Source organism: Prunus avium, chromosome 2, assembly GCF_965620075.1.
Source record: "Prunus avium chromosome 2, drPruAviu1.hap1.1, whole genome shotgun sequence".
NCBI lineage: Eukaryota > Viridiplantae > Streptophyta > Magnoliopsida > Rosales > Rosaceae > Prunus > Prunus avium.
Window position 1 is genome coordinate 1,646,472 of NC_142285.1, and position 19,556 is coordinate 1,666,027.

The 19,556-nt window shown below is 36.5% G+C and overlaps 2 protein-coding genes, 1 long non-coding RNA gene and 1 pseudogene across 3 annotated transcripts; 3 read left to right on the forward strand and 1 right to left on the reverse strand.

Moving 5' to 3' along the window:
* Positions 1–1,308: 1,308 nt before the first annotated feature.
* LOC110764217 (calcineurin B-like protein 9) lies at positions 1,309–3,250 on the forward strand. The gene is made up of 5 exons (XM_088248065.1): positions 1,309–1,317; positions 2,503–2,562; positions 2,655–2,763; positions 2,854–2,906; positions 3,039–3,250. Exons 1-5 carry the CDS (start codon positions 1,309–1,311, stop codon positions 3,132–3,134), a joined length of 327 nt encoding a protein of 108 aa, XP_088104191.1. The 3' UTR covers positions 3,135–3,250.
* A 7,513-nt stretch (positions 3,251–10,763) lies between these two features.
* LOC110764207 (putative disease resistance protein RGA3) lies at positions 10,764–15,803 on the reverse strand. Its single transcript, XM_021967121.2, has 4 exons — positions 12,304–15,803; positions 12,102–12,212; positions 11,912–11,988; positions 10,764–11,170 (listed from the first exon to the last, which is right to left on the reverse strand). Exons 1-2 carry the CDS (start codon positions 15,743–15,745, stop codon positions 12,187–12,189), a joined length of 3,468 nt encoding a protein of 1,155 aa, XP_021822813.2. The 5' UTR covers positions 15,746–15,803; the 3' UTR covers positions 10,764–11,170; positions 11,912–11,988; positions 12,102–12,186.
* A 677-nt stretch (positions 15,804–16,480) lies between these two features.
* Positions 16,481–17,487, forward strand: LOC148296229 (anthocyanin 5-aromatic acyltransferase-like; annotated as a pseudogene).
* Positions 17,488–17,786: 299 nt separating this feature from the next.
* Positions 17,787–19,375, forward strand: LOC148296230 (uncharacterized). Its single transcript, XR_015833487.1, has 2 exons — positions 17,787–18,106; positions 19,107–19,375. It is a non-coding gene; the product is annotated as an uncharacterized LOC148296230 (long non-coding RNA).
* Positions 19,376–19,556: the final 181 nt, after the last annotated feature.

The following is a 19,556-nucleotide window of genomic DNA, read 5'->3' on the forward strand; positions in this document are numbered from 1 at the left end:
GATGCACTTGTATTAGAAAATCAGAATTGGTTGCTGCACTTCACCAATAAATCCCACCAGCAGCCCTAGCTCATCTTCATGTCACCATGACCAAGCTTCCAACCAGAAACAATAGCTCATCCTGAGGTCAGCATGACCAGCAACTTCAAGGGCTTACAAATTGGGCTTCCCTTAAGCAAATAACGACTTTAAGCACTCAAACTTGAAGTTCAGAATGTCTTCTTTCCAGCCATATATCATTTGGGCCAATCCAAGGTCGGAGGAGGAAGTTAAGGCCAAAACAAATTGCTAACTCATTTTGCGCGCTGATAAAATCCATCCTGAGCATGGCTCTGTGTTTGCTAGGTAACAGACTCCATATTTATCCAATGGGGCTTAATTTTGGATATGTTATAGTACACACCCATTGGAACAACTTTCATGAAGAATGTGGCCTCATCCAAGCTGTGTAGGTTGCTGAAACAAAGCTTGCAATATGACCTACGGAACTGGACTGGCAGGGGGCTGTAGCCAAAATGAGTTTGTCTTTAAGCTCTTCATCCATTCATCCAAATTAGGCCTTAACATGCTTGAATTGCATGAATTATGCTCTCTAAAGCCATCATTATTACCTAAAGCTCAATGAACTGAAAGATAAACACAAAAAGGATTAAAAGCACAAGTTTAACTCAAAAACATAACCAAATCATAAGCTAGAAGGGTACAAAATGATATACAATTATGAACCGATCAAATACCCCCAAACCTAGATTTTGCTAGTCCTCGAGCAAAACAAAAGGAAAATGAAGAAAAACAAAACAAAATAAGAAGTTAACTAGACCACTTTCGTAGGTAACTCGATTGCATTGAGCGTATGCAACAAGCCTTTAAATCTCTAGGCATCCCTAGTAGGAGGAGTTGTGTCTCCTGAGGGTTTAACATATACGATACCCACAAACGTTTTTCTAACTCTACAAAACAAAATGGTTAGAAAACTTAATAGATTTGTTAGTCCTTAAGAAAAAAAAAAACAAAAACAAAAACAAAAACAAAAAACAAAAAAAAACGTTAACCTTCCAACCAGACAGAAATTTTAAACTTCGTAGACATGGCTCAATAAGGAACAAAACAAACACTAAGGAAGTTCTAAACATTATTCAAGTGCTACCACAATCTCACTCAAATCATGCTCAAGGTGTGTGTGTGAAATAGCCATGAAGATACAACTCATGCTTCTCAAACAACGATATGAATTCCTGCAAGAATGAACACAAGTTTGCCAAGCTAAACCAAGATCAATAGGACTTTACTCATGGCTGTAATGCGGTTATGGTAATGGTTAGACAAAGAATGGATATGAAAACACAAAGTCTAAGGAGCAAAGTAGAGCATGACATGTAAACAAGATCATGGACGTTTGAAATGTAAGGCACATAAATTGAAAAGCTCACAACACCAGATTTTGCAATTGAATTACTTCACAATTTGATTTTGACATTTACACTCTTTGTATAATATTTGGCCCAATTTTGCGGCTCTTTACCCTAGATCACCTTGATTTCTCCTTATATCACCCTAGGGTCGTGACTACATTGGCCACACTTCTTTTCTCTTTTTCTTCTGAATTTTTTTTTAATAGCTCATTTATTGCCTTGAATACAATCTGAAATACAATCATACTCTACATGTTCCCTAGATGGTAGGATGTTTAATGGATGATAAGGTGATAAAAAGAAATGGCTAAGTGTTTGAGCACAAAGGGGTTTACAATGGAATATGTATTGTATGGGTTGATGGAGGAAAAAGAAAGAGGCTTAACAAAGATGGCCTAAATCATATCTTAGTTATAAACTTGACATTCCAGTGAATCACACAAGCAAAAATGCATACAATTGGGTAAGACATGCAAGAGTTGTATAATCATGGCTAAAGTGCATAGAAAGCTCAAGTATAATTATGTGAGACTTAGCTAGCAAAAGAATAAGATTCAGACCTAACACAATGCTTATCAAATTCCTAAGAGCCATATTAGAAGTTAGACTCAAGAAATGTCCAGCCTCCGCTAGTTTATTTCTTTGGCTGCTTCCTTTTTCTTTATTTTTGTTTTCCATTCTCTAAGATTTACTCCTTCAACACCTTAACCACTATATCACTTATGTTTTTGTGAAAATATGCTAAAATATTTATATATATACATGGTTTTGTTTTGAATTTTTTTTGCAAGAAACTACATATTTTCTACACTCAGAGTGTTTGCCAGCTCACTATATAACCAACTTAAATAAGTTAAATCCATCATGCAATGCATTTCATTCCAATTTTTTATGATAAACTAATAGATAATTGACTAAATAAACATCCTGCAAAATTTCAATAAAAATTTCCAAGTTTTTCTTACAATTTCCGTGGTTTTTATTCAATTTTTATCGATATCGATAATATCCCGATATTTCCATCGAAATTTCCGTGTTTTTGGCCTACCGATATTTCCGATATCACCGATATTTTAGACCTTGGTTTCAGGAAGAGTTTCAACTAGCACTATTCAGAACTCCCTATGGTGAAAATATTTTCCTGGACATGGTATATGCTTCATACCAACATCTTGAACTAATTGACTAGGATATATATAATTCCATGCACCTACTTAAGCGAATTGGATTTTGCTTTTCTAGGTTTTTGATCTCTTTGATGAAAAGAAAAATGGTGTCTTTGAATTTGATGAGTTTGTTCATGCACTCAATGTCTTCCATCCATATGCCCCTACAGATGATAAAATTGATTGTAAGTCTTACTACTATAAGAGGCAAAGCTAAATGTTGTGCGTGTGTGTGTCTTTCTTGTTATCTTATGTTGTTTGTTAATTACTTGCAGTTGCATTTTGGCTCTACGATATGAGACAAACCGGGTTCATTGAGCAAGAAGAAGTGAGTCTTGTACTACTTTTTTACTGTCTAAGTCTCCGAGGAAATTTATGTTTTTATGGTTATTTTTACGTTTGATACCTTGTATGAACACGGACACGATATTTAAATTAAGCGGCCTCTGTTTGGTTTCAGGTTAAGCAAATGGTGATTGCCATAATGATGGAATCTGACTTGAAATTGTCAGATGATCTTCTTGAGTCTATCATTGATAATGTAAGCACTACGTAGTTGTGTAAGTTTGGATGTTGTTTTACTGGGTGGTAATCAAAGCTTGTGGAGAATTTAGTACTCACGACATCTTCTATGACAAAGTATTAACAGTGTACTTCTATGACATTGTATTAACAGTGTACTTTTTTTTCTTTCTTGTAGAGGTATTTCCTTTTGCCTTTGCAATTGTATGTGGTGAAACTATGGACAATTGGAGGTGGTTTCTGCAAAAGATATCAGATGTCTTGCTGGGGTTTTTTGGGTTTTTTAATTTTTTTTGGTATGAAATGGTATTAACAATGTACTTCTATGACATGGTATTAATAGTGTACAGAGGTTCGGTGGAGAAGGGTAGTAAGGATAGCTCCTTGATTTTCGTTATTTTTTATTTATTTATTTATTTAAAGTTCGGGTTTTTATAAAAAAAATTGAGTTGGGCTTGTTTTGGATTGTTTTTTGAGTTTTTTTTGTGTTGGGTTTGTTTTAAGTTAATCAATGGTAGAGATGTAATTTATAAGAACTTCAACACTCATTTCTTATGTTGTAAATAATTTTTGGGTATGTTTCTAAAGTGCATTCCATGTGGAGTTTTTATATATTATAATTTCAGCCCTTATTTTGGGTATATTACTAAAGCTCCCTAAAACTTATTTGTCCTTCTATTGGTTCGAATTGATTCTTCTCGATGATGCAAAACCCCTAGTAACAAATACAGGATCGATGCTATTGGAATGTTGGACACAAGAATTAATCCGTCAACCTACCTAAGATGATCTGCTACGACCATCTGAGACATCCAAGTTGTTAATTTGTCCACCAATAAGAACCAGAGCCATGCCTTGTAGCTCACACTTCCAATGAAAAAGCTTACAACTCTCCCAAGTTCAATTTTGAACCACATGGGCTCGCCATTTTTTCTTGGGCTAGGACCAGAACCATTATTTTCTTCGGGCCAGGCCCATTGTGGCTACTGAAGACTATCAGCGTTGCTCCAACAAGGCATAATTTGTGGATCTTTGTGTTGACATACCAAATACAACTTGTGCCATTAAACCAAAATTGTGAGAAATTCCTAATTTCTTCTATAAAGAATTCAACTTTCTGTCATTGATCATGGTTTCTGCAAATCAACTCTAAATTTTGCAGTCCCCAATTTTGTCCTTTTAAGTGTTAAACTAGATGATACAAAACAAATTATGTGACTTGGATATTTCAAATGGAGATGATGTGCTAGACGTACATGGAATTATGGGATTTGTTAATGGTTTCTTTTATAGAAAATGTGATTGATGATTCTGGGGTTACTGAAGATTCAAAGCTTAGTTGCTTGATAAACACATAATTATTACAATTTCTATCCCTAATCTATATTTGTTAATACTTTGTTTCACTGAATTTTGAACCAATTAGAATGTTACCTTGCATTTTACAAATCTAATTGCACTTCATTGAAATAAAGGCTAATTTAGTTGAATTTTCTATTAGGTAGCATTCTCTTTGCAAGCAGCCCAAGGAGAGAAAAGAAATGAAGCCTAAACTCCAGTCCATTTTCGGCAGTCAGTTTGCAAGCCCCAAAACACACGTTTTACTGCTCGGATGGGAATGTATTCTTCATGAAAGTTGTTCTAATGGGTGTCTATTATAATATTTCCAAATTTGAGCCCCATTGGATACATATTGAAACCTCAGGCCTTCCTACACTAAACCTGGTGCAGAATAATTCGTTTTTCCAGCAACACATGTGCAGCAGCAAAAGAACTTTAGCAGTCAGCAATTTTGGACAGAAACACATGGGTTGGCAGCAAATAAAGAGCCAGACCTCCATGCTAAAAGAAGAATGGACAGCACCATGTGTGCAGCTGCCAACATGTGAAGATGATGATTATGTTGATGCTTTAGTTGCTTTCCTTCCTTTATAAATAGAAGGTAATGCAAAGAGATTGAGAGTAAAATTGTAGAGCAGATTTTAGTAGAATAGAGTGCAGATTTTGTGCAATTCTTAGGCACCAAGGGAGAGGAAAAATGGCAATATAATTGGAGAGAACCTTGGGGAGCCATGAGGCAAGGAACCAAGGGGTTGATGATGCAATTTTTCCTTCTCCTCTTTGTTCTTCATTTTTATCTTGTATTGTTATTTTATTTATGTCTAGTTAAACTTTTTTAATGATGAAATACCATTATGAAATGAAGTTTTAGTTCTTAACTTTCAATTCCCAACTATTATATTCTTCAATGTTTATAATTTCACCTTCACATGATTAATGGGATAATTTTCTTTTTACCACTTCTATCATGTATTTGTGGTAGTTAGGAATAAAAGTTAATCTATTAATGCATCCTTGGTTTTGTATTACTAATATACAATTTTCTTTGATCCTTTGTAGTTAAACAATATTTTTCACATAGGATGGCTTAGAATTTGTAATTATGAAGGGAATGGGAATTTACATAAGATTCATAAAAATGCATGCTTAATTGATATATCTTGAGAAAATAGTAGATTGATTTCTTGATTGCTACTCCGTGGGAATTGTTAGAGTTTATGGAATAATGGTATGGAATCTAAAACCTTAGTTTTCCCCCTATTTTAGTTTATTTGCCTTTTCAATTCTTTGCTTTATTTCATTTTCTTTTTCAACTTTGAATTAACTTGGGTTAGGTTTGTTTTCCATCTTTTTCACGCACTCCCTGTGGGTACGACCTCGCACTTACACACACTTATTCTACAAACGATTCGTGTACTTGCGAGTTTTATAAATTTAAAACATGCACTTTCGGGTGGCCAACAAGTTTTTGGCGCCGTTGCCGGGGAGTGCAATGGAAAACTAATCAAATATGAAGTAATTTAATTTTTTCTTTTAGTTTTATTTTGTGGGGAACTAACTCCCTAGCTAAGGCTAGGGAGAAAGCTTTTAATATGAGTGTGTAATTTTTATTAGTTTGATCCAAACTTAAACTTTAATGTGAATTTGTCATTTTTGTTCAAATGGAATTTGTAGTTTTCTTTTTAATTAGTTGATGAATGTTTGATAATCTAATTCATGGGTTCAATCATGTTTTTTCCATTGTGTAGTAAAAACTTTCATGCTTTTAAAAGAGAAGAGAATTACTTAGATTAATAGAATTTCGATGAAGATTATTTTTTGATAGTTTGTTGCCAATGGTACAAGTTATGCTTAGAATACTTATAAAGGAAATTAAAAAGAACTTTAATTATTTTGAACAACTACATTGGAAAATATTTTGTGGATCAAATTATTAAGAGTTGCATGCTTATGTTAAAAGTGGAACCCCAATGCCTTAGTGTTTTAATCAATTGAATTTTCTTTAAATCAAATCTTGCATAAATCTACTTCTCAATCACACTTGTTCTTTTTCATCTCTGTTATTTTCTTTACACCGCTCTCTGTGGAAACGACACTCGGACTTCCGAGCTACACTACTATACGACACCTTCCCTTAGGTTTTGCAAAGTGGTACGAACAAATTGGCGCCGTTGCTGGGGATCGAACCCGGGTCACCCGCGTGACAGGCAGGAATACTTACCACTACACTTGTTGGCCACCCGAAGGTGCATGTTTTAAATTTATAAAACTCGCAAGTGCACGAATCGTTTGTAGAATAAGTGTGTGTAAGTGCGAGGTCGTACCCACAGGGAGTGCGTGAAAAAGATGGAAAACAAACCTAACCCAAGTTAATTCAAAGTTGAAAAAGAAAAAGAAATAAAGCAAAGAATTGAAAATGCAAATAAACTAAAATAAGGGGAAAACTAAGGTTTTAGATTCCATACCATTATTCCATAAACTCTAACAATTCCCACGGAGTACGGAGTAGCAATCAAGAAATCAATCTACTATTTTCTCAAGATATATCAATTAAGCATGCATTTTTATGAATCTTATGTAAATTCCCCTTCCCTTCATAATTACAAATTCTAAGCCATCCTATGTGAAAAATATTGTTTAACTACAAAGGATCAAAGAAAATTGTATATTAGTAATACAAAACCAAGGATGCATTAATAGATTAACTTTTATTCCTAACTACCACAAATACATGATAGAAGTGGTGAAAAGAAAATTAACCCATTAATCATGTGAAGGTGAAATTATAAACATTGAAGAATATAATAGTTGGGAATTGAAAGTTAAGAACTAGAACTTCATTTCATAATGGTATTTCATCATTAAAAAAGTTTAACTAGACATAAATAAAATAACAATACAAGATAAAAATGAAGAACAAAGAGGAGAAGGAAAAATTGCATCATCAACCCCTTGGTTCCTTGCCTCATGGCTCCCCAAGGTTCTCTCCAATTATATTGCCATTTTTCCTCTCCCTTGGTGCCTAAGAATTGCACAAAATCTGCACTCTATTCTACTAAAATATGCTCTACAGTTCTACTCTCAATCTCTTTGCATTACCTTCTGTTTATAGAGGAAGGAAAGCAATTAAAGCATCAACATAATCATCATCTTCACATGTTGGCAGCTGCACACATGGTGCTGCCCATTCTTCTTTTAGCATGGAGGTCTGGCTCTTTATTTGCTGCCAACCAATGTGTTGCTGTCCAAAGTTGCTGACTGCTAAAGTTCTTTTGCTGCTACACATGTGTTGCTGGAAAAATGAATTCTGCATCTGGCTTGGTGTAGGAAGGCCCGAGGTTTCAATATGTATCCAATGAGGCTCAAATTTGGATATGTTATAATAGACACCCATTGGAACAACTTTCATGAATAATGCATTCCCATCCGAGCAGTAAAAACGTGTGTTTTGGGGCTTGCAAGCTGACTGCCGAAAATGGACTGGAGTTTGGGCTTCATTTCTTTTCTCTCCTTGGGCTGCTTGCAAAGAGAGAGCTACCTAATAGAAAATTCAACTAAATTAGCCTTTATTTCAATGAAGTGCAATTAGATTTGTAAAATGCAAGGTAACATTCTAATTGGTTCAAAATTCAGTGAAACAAAGTATTAACAAATATAGATTAGGGATAGAAATTGTAATAATTATGTGTTTATCAAATACCCCCAAACCTATAATTTGCTAGTCCTCAAGCAAACTAAAATTAAAAACTAAGAATAAATGAAAACTAATTAAGCCACTTCCGCAGGGATCTCGATTGCATTTAGTATATGCAATAAGCCTTTAAACCCCTGGGTTGCCCTAGTGGACGAGAGTTATAGTCTCGTGAGGGTTTTCAGTGATGATACCCACAAACATCGAAATGGAGGTTAAACTTAAGGTTATTTCAAATAGCCAGCAAATCATCAAGAAGAATACAAAGCAGTAAAAATCCAAATTTTCAACTCATGGACAATTTTTAAAAGAGCAAACACATTTTTTAAAAACTCATCCCAACTTAAAGTCAAAGGCACTTATAACCATTTAGTAAATTTTTCATTTGTTTCCTTTGGTGTAATGTGAACCAACACAGTTGAGAGACCAAAATAAACTTCAATCATACTAACCTCATTATTTCAAGTATAGTTCAAATTTCATTGCAAATAACAAACCAAGGCATTATTATTATAATTTTTTTAAATTTATAAACAAATAAACATTTTTTTTTTGTACATTTCTTTTGGGTGACCGTGCAATGTTTAGTTTCATTAAGCTTTCTAATTAACCCATGTAACGAGTTTTAGGCTAACAACTCTCAAACCGAAGGTTTTAAGGCATTAGGTGTTGAACACCCCCAAGAGCTTACTAACTCGAGTTAAAAAGGCTACGAAACTAAACTAGTCACAACACAAATTTATACCAAAACCCTACGGGTTGACGCGAACACTCACTGCTAATTAGGCAAGAGGCCCGGTTACTAAGTAAAGTTTGGATAAATTTTATTTCACAATATTTTTTTTTGCAATTAACTTTTTTTTTTATAAAATTTTTAATAATGAGAATACCAAGGTAAACAAGAGCAATGCCATCTAACTTCTCTTAAAACAACAAGGCTAAAATAATTGATCTTTCTTTTATTCTCTCAAAAGTGTTAGTGTGCATGTGTGAATTCAAAGTACAACTCACGACTCATCCACTAAACAGAAATAAGTGAAAAAGACTAAAAAGAAAGAGATGAAGTTAATCACACATGTTTCCAATCGTAAAAACCGTCCATGAATATCAAATCTTAATTTATATGCAAAGAATTCTAATTGATGATAAAATGACTTAACCTCAAATTTTTTATTTTTTAATTTTTTTTTATTTTGTGAACAAATTTGCAATCTAACAAATTGCCAAAAAAAATAATTCCACTTCCCCCCAACTTGAATGAAACATTGTCCTCAATGTTGAAAATGTAGGCATCAACAATGTTAAAACAAGAAACGAAAGGATTAAAGCAATTAAATAAAAGAACAAACAAGAATTAAAACTACACACAGTTGCAAAAATAAAAACAAAACAAAACAGTAAGCCCTAACAGACAGTTCTACGCAACTGAAACCCAAACTTTGAAGAAGTCCAACCCATTGGAACGCCCAAACCAATTGAAAACCCAACCCAAACGAAAGCCCAAAAGAGAAGAAAACAAAAACAAAGAAGCGTTTTCAGAAGCACAAGGAGCGAGAATTCTGAAAAAAAAAAGAAAAAAAAAGGGCCCCGATGTCTCGGCTTCTGTGAGTCACGGGCAACAAAGCGAGGGACGTGTCTTGTGCAGAGGCCCCTCGCACATCCCTAAGCTAGAATTATTGGCTTCTCAGGAAGATGTGATGAATTTTTGTGTTTTTGAAAGCGCTGAAAGGTAGAAATGCAATTAAAGGGGTTGGGGAACAGGTGAGGTGATAGAGGGGGATAGGCCGTAAGGGCCGCGCGAAACTCAGAAGCGCAGTGGGCTAGGGTTAAGCAGAAACTAAGTCTATAAAAGAGAAAGAGAAAGAGGGGAAAAAACACACAAACTCAGAAACACACAAAAGAGAAAAGAAAGTGAGAAATCAAAGCAAGAAATCAAATGGCCTCTTCCTACCCATTTTCATTGGATCTCAACCTAGCTCCACCAACTCAGACATGGGGCCAAGCAGCGGCATTGCTTGCTAAGGAAGCATCCATTGAATGCGTCTCTAAATAGATACCTTGCTTGGCTATACTGCAATGTTTACTAAGAACCAAGATCAGGGCTCCACATGTTCCTAATTTCTTGCCAATGTTGGCTAAGAATCAAGACCAGGATTCTCTTGGATCAGGATTTTATAGCTCAAATTCTGAATCCTTTGTGGTCTAATTCGCAACAAAGAGGGCTTCAGAGGCTGTGGTAACTCTTGCTGCACCTCATCGGTTTTGATATTTCCTCTTTAATACTTGATCAAGCACAAATTTATGTTACAAAAGATGCACATCTGTCTATATGTCTATCTTGAGATGGCAAATTGTCAAAATTGCCTTTTTTAGTCTTTGCTTACATTCTGAATCAATTCTCTACTTCTATTAAAACATTCCAAAGTGATTTGGTCAAGGAAGAATATATAAGCACTGCCGAATACAACTATCACAGTCCCTCTAGCTTGAGTGATTGTGAGAAATTGAAATTCCTAAGGCTGCATTTGGATGAAAGGATTTGAGATGGAGTTGGATTTGAGAAATAAAGGGTTGAGAAAAAAAATTTAAACATTCACGAGATAAAAGAGATCGAGAATCAAAATAACAAACAAACAAACATTCACACACAAATCAAACACCACAGTTTTACGTGGTTCACTCATAATTGAGCTACGTCCACGAGGTTGCTAGGGGTTTTCACTAATTGAATAAGATTACAAGTATAAGAGCACTCAAGTCTGTTTCTTGGCCTCCTCAAGTCTTATTTATAGTTTATAAGACGTGGGGTTACAATCTGGTTCAGAATGGGAAACAAAATAAAACAAAAAATAAATAAAAAAACACGAAATCAGAACGGAGGAACGTTGCTCGACAATGCAGCACAAGATAGCACACTTGGGATACTGAAGCTCTCTCAATTGCTGAAGTGCCCCACAAGACTTGAGCACACTTCGAACCACACTCTTCCGGCACTCTTGCAATTTTCCAATACTCTTAGAAGGTAGATTTTTAATTCCCTGTTCCACAAAAGCTATTATCAACTTAATAGAACTAGAATGAAGTTTATGCGAGTGTAGGATATAACCTAGCACAGAAAATGATAAGGCACGCAAACCAGACACACACAAGGATATAATATGTGAAACAAAAATCACATGCACATCCTATAGAATGTAGCCATGGAGAGAGAGAGAGAGAGAGAGAGAGAGAGAGAGAGAGAGAGAGAGAGAGAGAGAGAGAGAGAGAGAGAGAGAGAGAGAGAGAGAGAGAGAGCCATGGGAGCTTTGAAATTGGGTCAGAAGTGGAGAGGAAGACATTGGGACCTTCAATTTAATAAAGAGAATGGGTGTTTCGAAGCAACTATTGGAAAAAGGCTCGGGTCTTTCAAAGACCCTTTAACAATAGATTACAAGGAACAAATCTATAAACTATGCTATTTTGTATGTTTTATATATACGAGTATTTAATAAATAATAAATAACAAATAACAAATGAAAAATAAATATTATACTATTTGTTTGTAAGTATCATGCTAATTTTTCACTATAATATGTATTTTCAATTTTTTAATATTACGCTTTGGCAGATCCATAATTGAAAGCTCATGGAGTAATGTGAGGTTGCCGGTCCAAAATATGAATAATGTAGGGAATTAACGTCATTCTTGGTAAATCAATCTGAATTTAATTCATAAATATCAGCCATCATGAACGACATCAATTTCAAAAGCTATAAGGAAATTTGAGAGTTAGAATTACCTAAATTCATCACATGTACAACTGAGTCACTTGTATGATCAAAGCCAGGATGCCTAATTAGTTTCTTCTTTTAATCACTGCATATCCATGAAAGAAAAATAAGAAACAAAACCGAATGTTATTATCATGTCAACATACCAACAACAAAACAATGTTAGGATCAAGGGCTCATCATCTAATACATACATACCACTTTCCTGGTGACCTGCTATTGCACAATCACAATCAAGCCATAAGAGTTTTTAATGGGGACCCAATCTGCACTGACCCAACCCTTAATAAAAATAGTCTTCAAGATCAACTGACAAAGAAGAAAATGAACAAGCTGAGGTTGGTTGCCATTTGAATGAAAGTCTCAATGCAAAAGAAAGAAATTAGTAAGAAAAACGCACCAGGCTGTGGATCAATGCGAATGTCGGGGATGTGAGCAATCTTGGACCAGTCCTCACCTGTTTCTTTCTGGCATCTTTGCTTTAAGATGGGGCAATCCTTAATTATCAACCTTTTTAATGAGGCGAGGCAACAAGGCCCTTCTGGGAGTGATGCCAAATTAGGGCAATCTGATATCGAAAGCAACTGAAGTGATTTGAGGTTGCCCATCCCTTCTGGTAGTGACGCCAATTTCAGGCAATCCCAAATTTCCAGTTCTTGTAAGGAGATTAGGCATCGAAGCCCTACTGGGAGTGATGCCAGATTGGGAAGGCATCGAATTCGAAGATTGGAAAGTGACTTGAGGTTGCTGATCCCTTCTGGTAGTGATGCCAATTTAGGACAATTTGAAATATGCAGTCTCTGTAAGGAGATGAGACGACCCATCCCTTGATCTGGTAGTGATACCAAATTAGGGAAATCTTCAATTTCAAACTCCTGAAGTAATGTGAGGTTGCCGATCCCTTCTGGTAGTGATGCCAATTTAGGACAATTTGAAATATGCAGTCTCTGTAAGGAGATGAGACGACCCATCCCTTGATCAGGTAGTGATACCAAATTAGGGAAATCTTCAATCTCAACGCTCGTAATATACATATATTTTAATTTGGAGAGAACAAAGGAGGAGGGAAGGACCTTCCAGCTGCTTCCCTGTAACGATAGTCTGTCAAGATTTGGGTACAACGGCATGGAAGTTAGGTTAGGACAATCACGTATAGTTAAAGTAGAAAGACAAGGAAATGAAGAAGCTGAAGCTGATGCTGTTTCATTCCTCCACCAACCCTTGAGATTAAAGCAACAAATTAGATTAAGACTCTCTAAGGAGGGAAAGAAGGTCGTCGATGGAGAAGCAACTGATATCATCTCATTACTGGCAAAGTCTTTAACCATGTCTTCTGATATGTGCTCCAAATTCCTTAACCCGAAAAGCTCAAGACTCTTGAGAAAAGGTAAATGATCCAACAGTGGAAGATGTTGGCATCTGTCACATTGAGACAATTTGAGATTAACAATATTTGTGAGAGAATGAAACCAACTCGCAAACCTCGCACCCATATAGTACTCCAGGGTTAACTCTTTCAGACTTGAATGGGGCTGCAGCGCTTCCATTGACTTAATAATTACATCACTCTCCTTCTCAACCGCATCACTATTTTCTCTTTCGATGTGCATCCAATGTAAAGTCAACGAATAGAGATGTTGTTTCTCCTTCAAAACTACACCATCATAATTCAATTCTGACACCATATCTTTCTTGTACCTCAAATTTCTGATCTTCAACTCTCCTCTTAAATCCTTTAGCTTCCCCAACTCACTGAGCCCTGCACTGTCCCTCAACATGGAATTGTTTTCGCTCAAAACAAATATACTCAAAGTACGAAGACAAGTCAATTCACCTAGTCCACGAGGAATCCGAGCCAAGTTATTACAACCTTCCAAAATGAGATGCCTCAAGTTGATCAATTTCTTAATATCTCTAGGCAGTTCCACAAGAGAGTCACATCTTGAGAGATCTAGAGTTTCCAAATTTTGAAGTTTGACTATCCAATTTGGAAGTCTCTCAATGGGATTACGACTAAGATCAAAATATCTTAAATGTATCATTTTCCTAAGACATTTTGGCAATTTTTTAATTTCCAATCCATTCAAACTCAACATATGCAATGACTTAAAATTTGAAGCAATTGTAGCACAAAATGACTTGTGGAATGACTTCCCGTGCCACCAGCTTTGGCTTAGGAAAAGAAAAGTCCTTAGCTTATTTGATTCCAGCAAGGATGCTGGTATTTTCCATTTCGAAAAATCAACATCAAAATCGAAAGATACATGAAGAAGACGTTTTGCATTAAAATCAGTCTTCTTGCCATCTATTATTCTGCTTCCCTCCCCTGCCACTTTAACAGCAAGTTCATTCATGAGATCATGCATTTTACAGCTTTTTATTATACCAAACCTATCTTTTTCTTCTTCTTGGAAAAAAGATCTCCAAACTAGTTCGTTATAATATTCATAACCAACATCTTCCAAGCACTCATTAGGATTTGAAGACTTAACGAACCCTTGTGCCACCCACAGCTTAATTAATTTCTCTACGGGAATCTCATAATCAGGCGGGAACAAACTACAATAAGCAAAACAATGTTTCAAATGTGATGGGAGAACATCATAACTCAGCTTTAGAGTTGGTAAAATATCATTTTCTTCTTGCCTTATTGTTGAAAGCTTGTTATTCTTGAAAGCCAACCACTCAGTTTCTGGATCTCTAGTGTACAACATCCGTCCTATGGTCCTTATAGCAAGAGGAACCCCCTTACATTTTGTAGCAATCTCCTCCCCAATCACCTTAAAGGTTGAACTCGTTGGCCCTTTTCCATTTTGAAATGCCATTTTCGTAAATAAAGACCAAGACTGTTCTTCATTCAATCCCTTTAACTTATATGGTTTAGCTGTGTTTGTTATCTTTGCAACTGTATCAATACGAGTAGTTATTAGTATTTTACTACCTCTTGCACCACCCATCAACAAGTCTTTCAAGGCAAGCCATTTTTCACGATTATCATTCCACACATCGTCTAACACAAGGAGGTATCTCTTCCCATCGATCTTCTTCCTAAGCTCATTTTGCAACTGATCCATGTCAAGGCTTTTGGCTATGTCATTAGTTGCAGATTGAATGATTTTCTTAACAAGTATATCCAACTCAAATACATTTGACACACATATCCACATTTTCAGCTCAAAATGTTTCTCAACCATCTCATCGTTTAAAACTAGTTGGGCAAGTGCAGTTTTTCCCAATCCTCCAAATCCAACTATGGAAATAGTTGAGACATTTTCTGTAGAGATGGGATCCAAATCCAACAAAAGTTGAAGAATTGCTCTTTTATCTTCATCTCTCCCTATTATATTATCCTCGCGGACAAATGAGTGGGTGACCCTCTCTTTTATAACAAATCGTGCATCTTCGTGGTTCAATTCTAATTGAACAAACATTCTATTGGAGGCAATCACATGCAGCCTCTGGTTGATATTTTTAATCTTATGACCCATCTTCAGCTGAAAAGCAAGCTGGTTTGAGCTAGAGAAGAAGATGCGTACCTGCTTTGACATTTTATTATTTCCAGGCACCATTTGTCTCCACTGAGCTTCAGTATAAAACTCATCAAGCACGTCATCAGCTTCATAAACTGCATCTTCTACACTATGGAGCCACTCTTTGACTGCTTCACTGTTGGCTTGCTTTTGCTCAGCATCAAGAAGAACAGCTTGGAGTTGGGAAACTACAAGCTTAAGCTTTTGGAGCTCATCGTTGACACCCGAAACCAATCCAATCTCTTCAAAGGCACGGGAGACTAACCTTTCAATGATCCCTTGTGCAATGTTGAAGAGGACTCCTTCTGCCATTGCTGTGATTCAGAACAAAACACAGAGGCGGTGAGGTGAATTAAAGTAGAGACTTGAGGTGTTTTATGTCAACAACAATTCTTTCTTTCTCCTTGTTTATTGTTTCCAAGTGGATGTGGGTGCTTTACGTCAACAACAATAATGACTCTTGCTGCGGTTTTGGTTTCATGTCTGTGTATTATGTGCTTTACACGGCAATTCCAATAGAGGCCAGCTATCTATTTTTATATTAAATAACTAATACTATACAATATCATGTAATGTAATGGTTTTCATATAAATTATTATCTTCATGTGAATGAAAAGACGATAGAGTTGAATACCTAAGTATATATGATTAACTCCATTTGATGACTATACACACACATGAAATGATACATGACCAGCTAGCTGCCATACAATAATTTGTCAGCCGTCCACACTGGCGGTGATGTAGTTGAGTCAAATATTCTTTTGCCATGCACGTCAAGCCAATCACAATTTTATTATGCAGGCTGCGGGGTAAAGAGGAATCCAAAGACTATTTATTTATAACCAAGGTGGTTGGTGTGAGTGGTTCGGCACTCTCATTCCTTAAGAGATGTTAGGGGTTCGATCCCTGCTCTCGTACGGAGTCACCACTTTGGCCAACACTTTACCCCTTACGGGCCGACTCGGTATGAGTGGCGATTAGTCTGGGTTGTGGTTAAGGCTTAAAGGTGCCACCCATAGTTGGGGCCCATCCAGGACCACCTCATGGTTCAGACAAAAAAAAAAGACTATTTATTTATTTATTCAAAACCCTCTTATGATCATACGGCTATTGTTGATCCATATGGGTTGGAGGCTATCTTCTTGAAGGAGTGGTGGAAGCGAATTTCTTCACGAGGCTTGCTTCTTCTTGGTCCTATTATAATAATGGACATTCAACGATCGTGGTTAAGGCCACTTTTTTGGTGGACTTGGCCCAAATGGAGGGCATCAAGAACTGGATTATTACTTTATGCAACAAGGCAAATGAGCCACATCCGGTACATTTATCGCCATGTGTCCCAACATGTGCATGTCCGTGGGTTTGTTTGGTCAAAATCCAAGAAAATTATCTTAATCACAACATCTGGTGTGGTGAAAATCCGAATTATTTTGGGTTTATTGCGGGCGGGTTAACCTGTATGGATCATCTAGTACCGCCTACATATGTCGGTAATTGCGTCGGGTTTGGCCGGTCGATGGCGGTGAGTAAGGACTTGTTGGGGGAAAATTGAATTGTTGTTGCGGCAAGGGCAATTGGAAACACTATTAAGAAGCTAGACAAGGCAATTTTGGGAGGGGCAGAGAAGTTGATATCGGAGTGGGAGGTGATGTTCGGGTCGGAGCTTCATGTTATGGTTTTTGGGTCACCTAAAGTGGATCTTTATGAGACAGATTTTGGATGGGAAAGGCCCAAAAAGATAGAGGATATTGGAATTGATGTTGCAAAAGCTATGTCACTCACCCAGAGTAGAGACATACTGGGTGTGATTGAGGTTGGCTTGGTCCTACCAAAGCCTCAAATGGAGGCTTTTACAACTTTTCTCATCAAAGGGACTCAATGCTTTTTCTTGACTTCATCTTTGTATTGTAGGTGTGTGTGTATATAATTATTGAGATTTTTTTTTTTGCTTTTGATTCGTCAATTTATGGTTATTGGTAGGGCTGGGCATCTATACCGTATATACCGAAACCGTACCGATACCATGTCATACCATACCGTTTAATACCGTACCGTATACCTACCGAATTAATATGGTATCATACCGTACCGTACCAATCTTGTATGACATGGGTGCGGTACCATATATCAGCCACCGAATGCCACCGTACCGTACCGAATAGTAACCCTAAACAAAAAATACGCGAGTTTTTTTCACTCTGTCGTCAACTCGATCTCTCACTCACCCAACAGACCCGAACTCTCGAACTCTCCTCCCACTCCCAGCCAGCTCTCTCTTTCTCTCAAACTCTCGATCTTTCTCAGTCACCCACCCTCAATCGATCGAACCAGGCCAAAACAAACCCTTGGGTCTCTGTCTCTTTGTCACTCTCTCACTTTCACGATCTCTGTCTCAGTCACTCAATCTCTCGAATTTGATCGATCTCTCGATCTATGTCTCACTCTCGATTCAATCTCTGTCTCTCTCTCTCGACTCGATCTCTGTCTCTCTCTCAATCTCTCTCTGTCTCAGTCTCTCGATCTTCCTCTCTCTGTCTTTGAAGCCCCAAATTGACGATCTATCGATCTCTCAATCTGTCTGGAAGCCCCAAATCGACGAAGCCTGCTCCTCTCGATCACTCTCTCTGTCTGGAACTGGAAGCCCCAAATCGAAGACTCAAACTCAAATGGTAAGTTTATGTTCAACAAATTCTCTGTCTAGAATTGAAACTTTTGATAATAAGCTTTTGATTTGAATTGAAATGTTGCTGAATTGATGAATTAGGACAATATTTGCATTTATTTTGGAAAGAATTGCTGAATTGATTATTTGCAAATGTTGCTGAATTGCTGAATTGAAATGTTGCTGAATTGCTAATCTGATATTTCGGTATTTAATTTTTCAATTTTCTAAAAAATGTCACTAATTAAAAACTATTGGTCATTGGTGTTTGTATAAATCTGATATTGCATTTAGCTTCATCGATTGTATTTTCAGTGTGTGTTGTTTGACTGCTTACTTGTGAATGTGATTCTATGATGTCTCCTGTTGTCTCTCTTACAATTTGTCTGCTTGCATTTGTTGGTTTGTTATTTGATTCTGGGGTACCAAATATTTTGTTTTCTGTTAGTAATATGTCTTCAGGTTCATGAATGAACAATTTGAGACCTAGAATACGAGGGTGATTCTTCATTCTATTTTCTAAGAATTCATTTGCATATGAACTCTCAGAAAACAATAATGTTGTCTCTCAACTTAGACTTTTCCCATTTATGATCAGAAAAGTAGTTGTTGCGGTTGCAGTTCTATATATGTTGATGTTCTTGCAGCTCATTTTGGTGCTATAAGCCTTGTAGACTTTCAAGATAATTATTTCTGGCATGTCTCATATTGAGGGTGTTATTATTACAGTACAAAATATTTCTTAAGTGTCCTGTTGATTACAATTTTTGGACGATAAAGCATGTGATCATAAAGCAATGCATGCTTGTAAACTTGAACTTTGCAGAAAGCAATTGCTCAAATGTTTTAATAACTGAGAAGTGTGATACAGTTACAGTATATGTTTTTGTTGCATCAGTTTGTTCAAATTTGATTGCTCACGTGTATGTTTGTAAACAATAAGTGTGTCTGAACTATAGAAGGTGAAACCTGCGCTGCTAATAATTGTTTGTTTGGGTAATTTGCAGAAATTGCAAATGATGGGGATACTTGAATCCAAATTGTGGGCTGCAAATGAAGCTTGGATTGCATAACTTTCTGTTTTTGTCATTTATGTTTGGATTGTGTTTGTAATTTTGTAAGCCATAAGGCATAATTATCATTTATTTTGGTTTGTTGATGTATATTGATTTGGTTGATTATGATTTGGATGTTGAATTTGTTGATGGATATTGATTTGGATGTTGAATTTGTTGAATCTTTGGTGAATGAATAGGTTGAATATTCAATTGGTTCATTTCTGAGTTTTGTCATTTTGAATACCGAAATGGTACCATACCATACCCATACCGATTCGGTACGGTATGGTACGGTACCAACTTTGGCAAACCATAATCCCATACCGAACCATACCGGTTTTAATTTCCGGTATCGGTAGCGGTATGAGCCCAATACCGTACCGTACCGAACCGTGCCCA

What these genes read in the sequence shown, in the direction of transcription:
- LOC110764217 (XM_088248065.1), top strand. An exon ending in TACAGATGATAAAATTGATT is followed by an intron (nt 2,764 to 2,853) that starts GTAAGTCTTACT and finishes AATTACTTGCAG; the next exon opens with TTGCATTTTGGCTCTACGAT. An exon ending in GGTTCATTGAGCAAGAAGAA is followed by an intron (nt 2,907 to 3,038) that starts GTGAGTCTTGTA and finishes GTTTGGTTTCAG; the next exon opens with GTTAAGCAAATGGTGATTGC.
- LOC110764207 (XM_021967121.2), bottom strand. Translation starts at nt 15,745, where the DNA reads ATGGCAGAAGGAGTCCTCTTCAACATTGCACAAGGGATCATTGAAAGG. An exon ending in TCGCATTGATCCACAGCCTG is followed by an intron (nt 12,213 to 12,303) that starts GTGCGTTTTTCT and finishes CTTCTTTGTCAG; the next exon opens with TTGATCTTGAAGACTATTTT.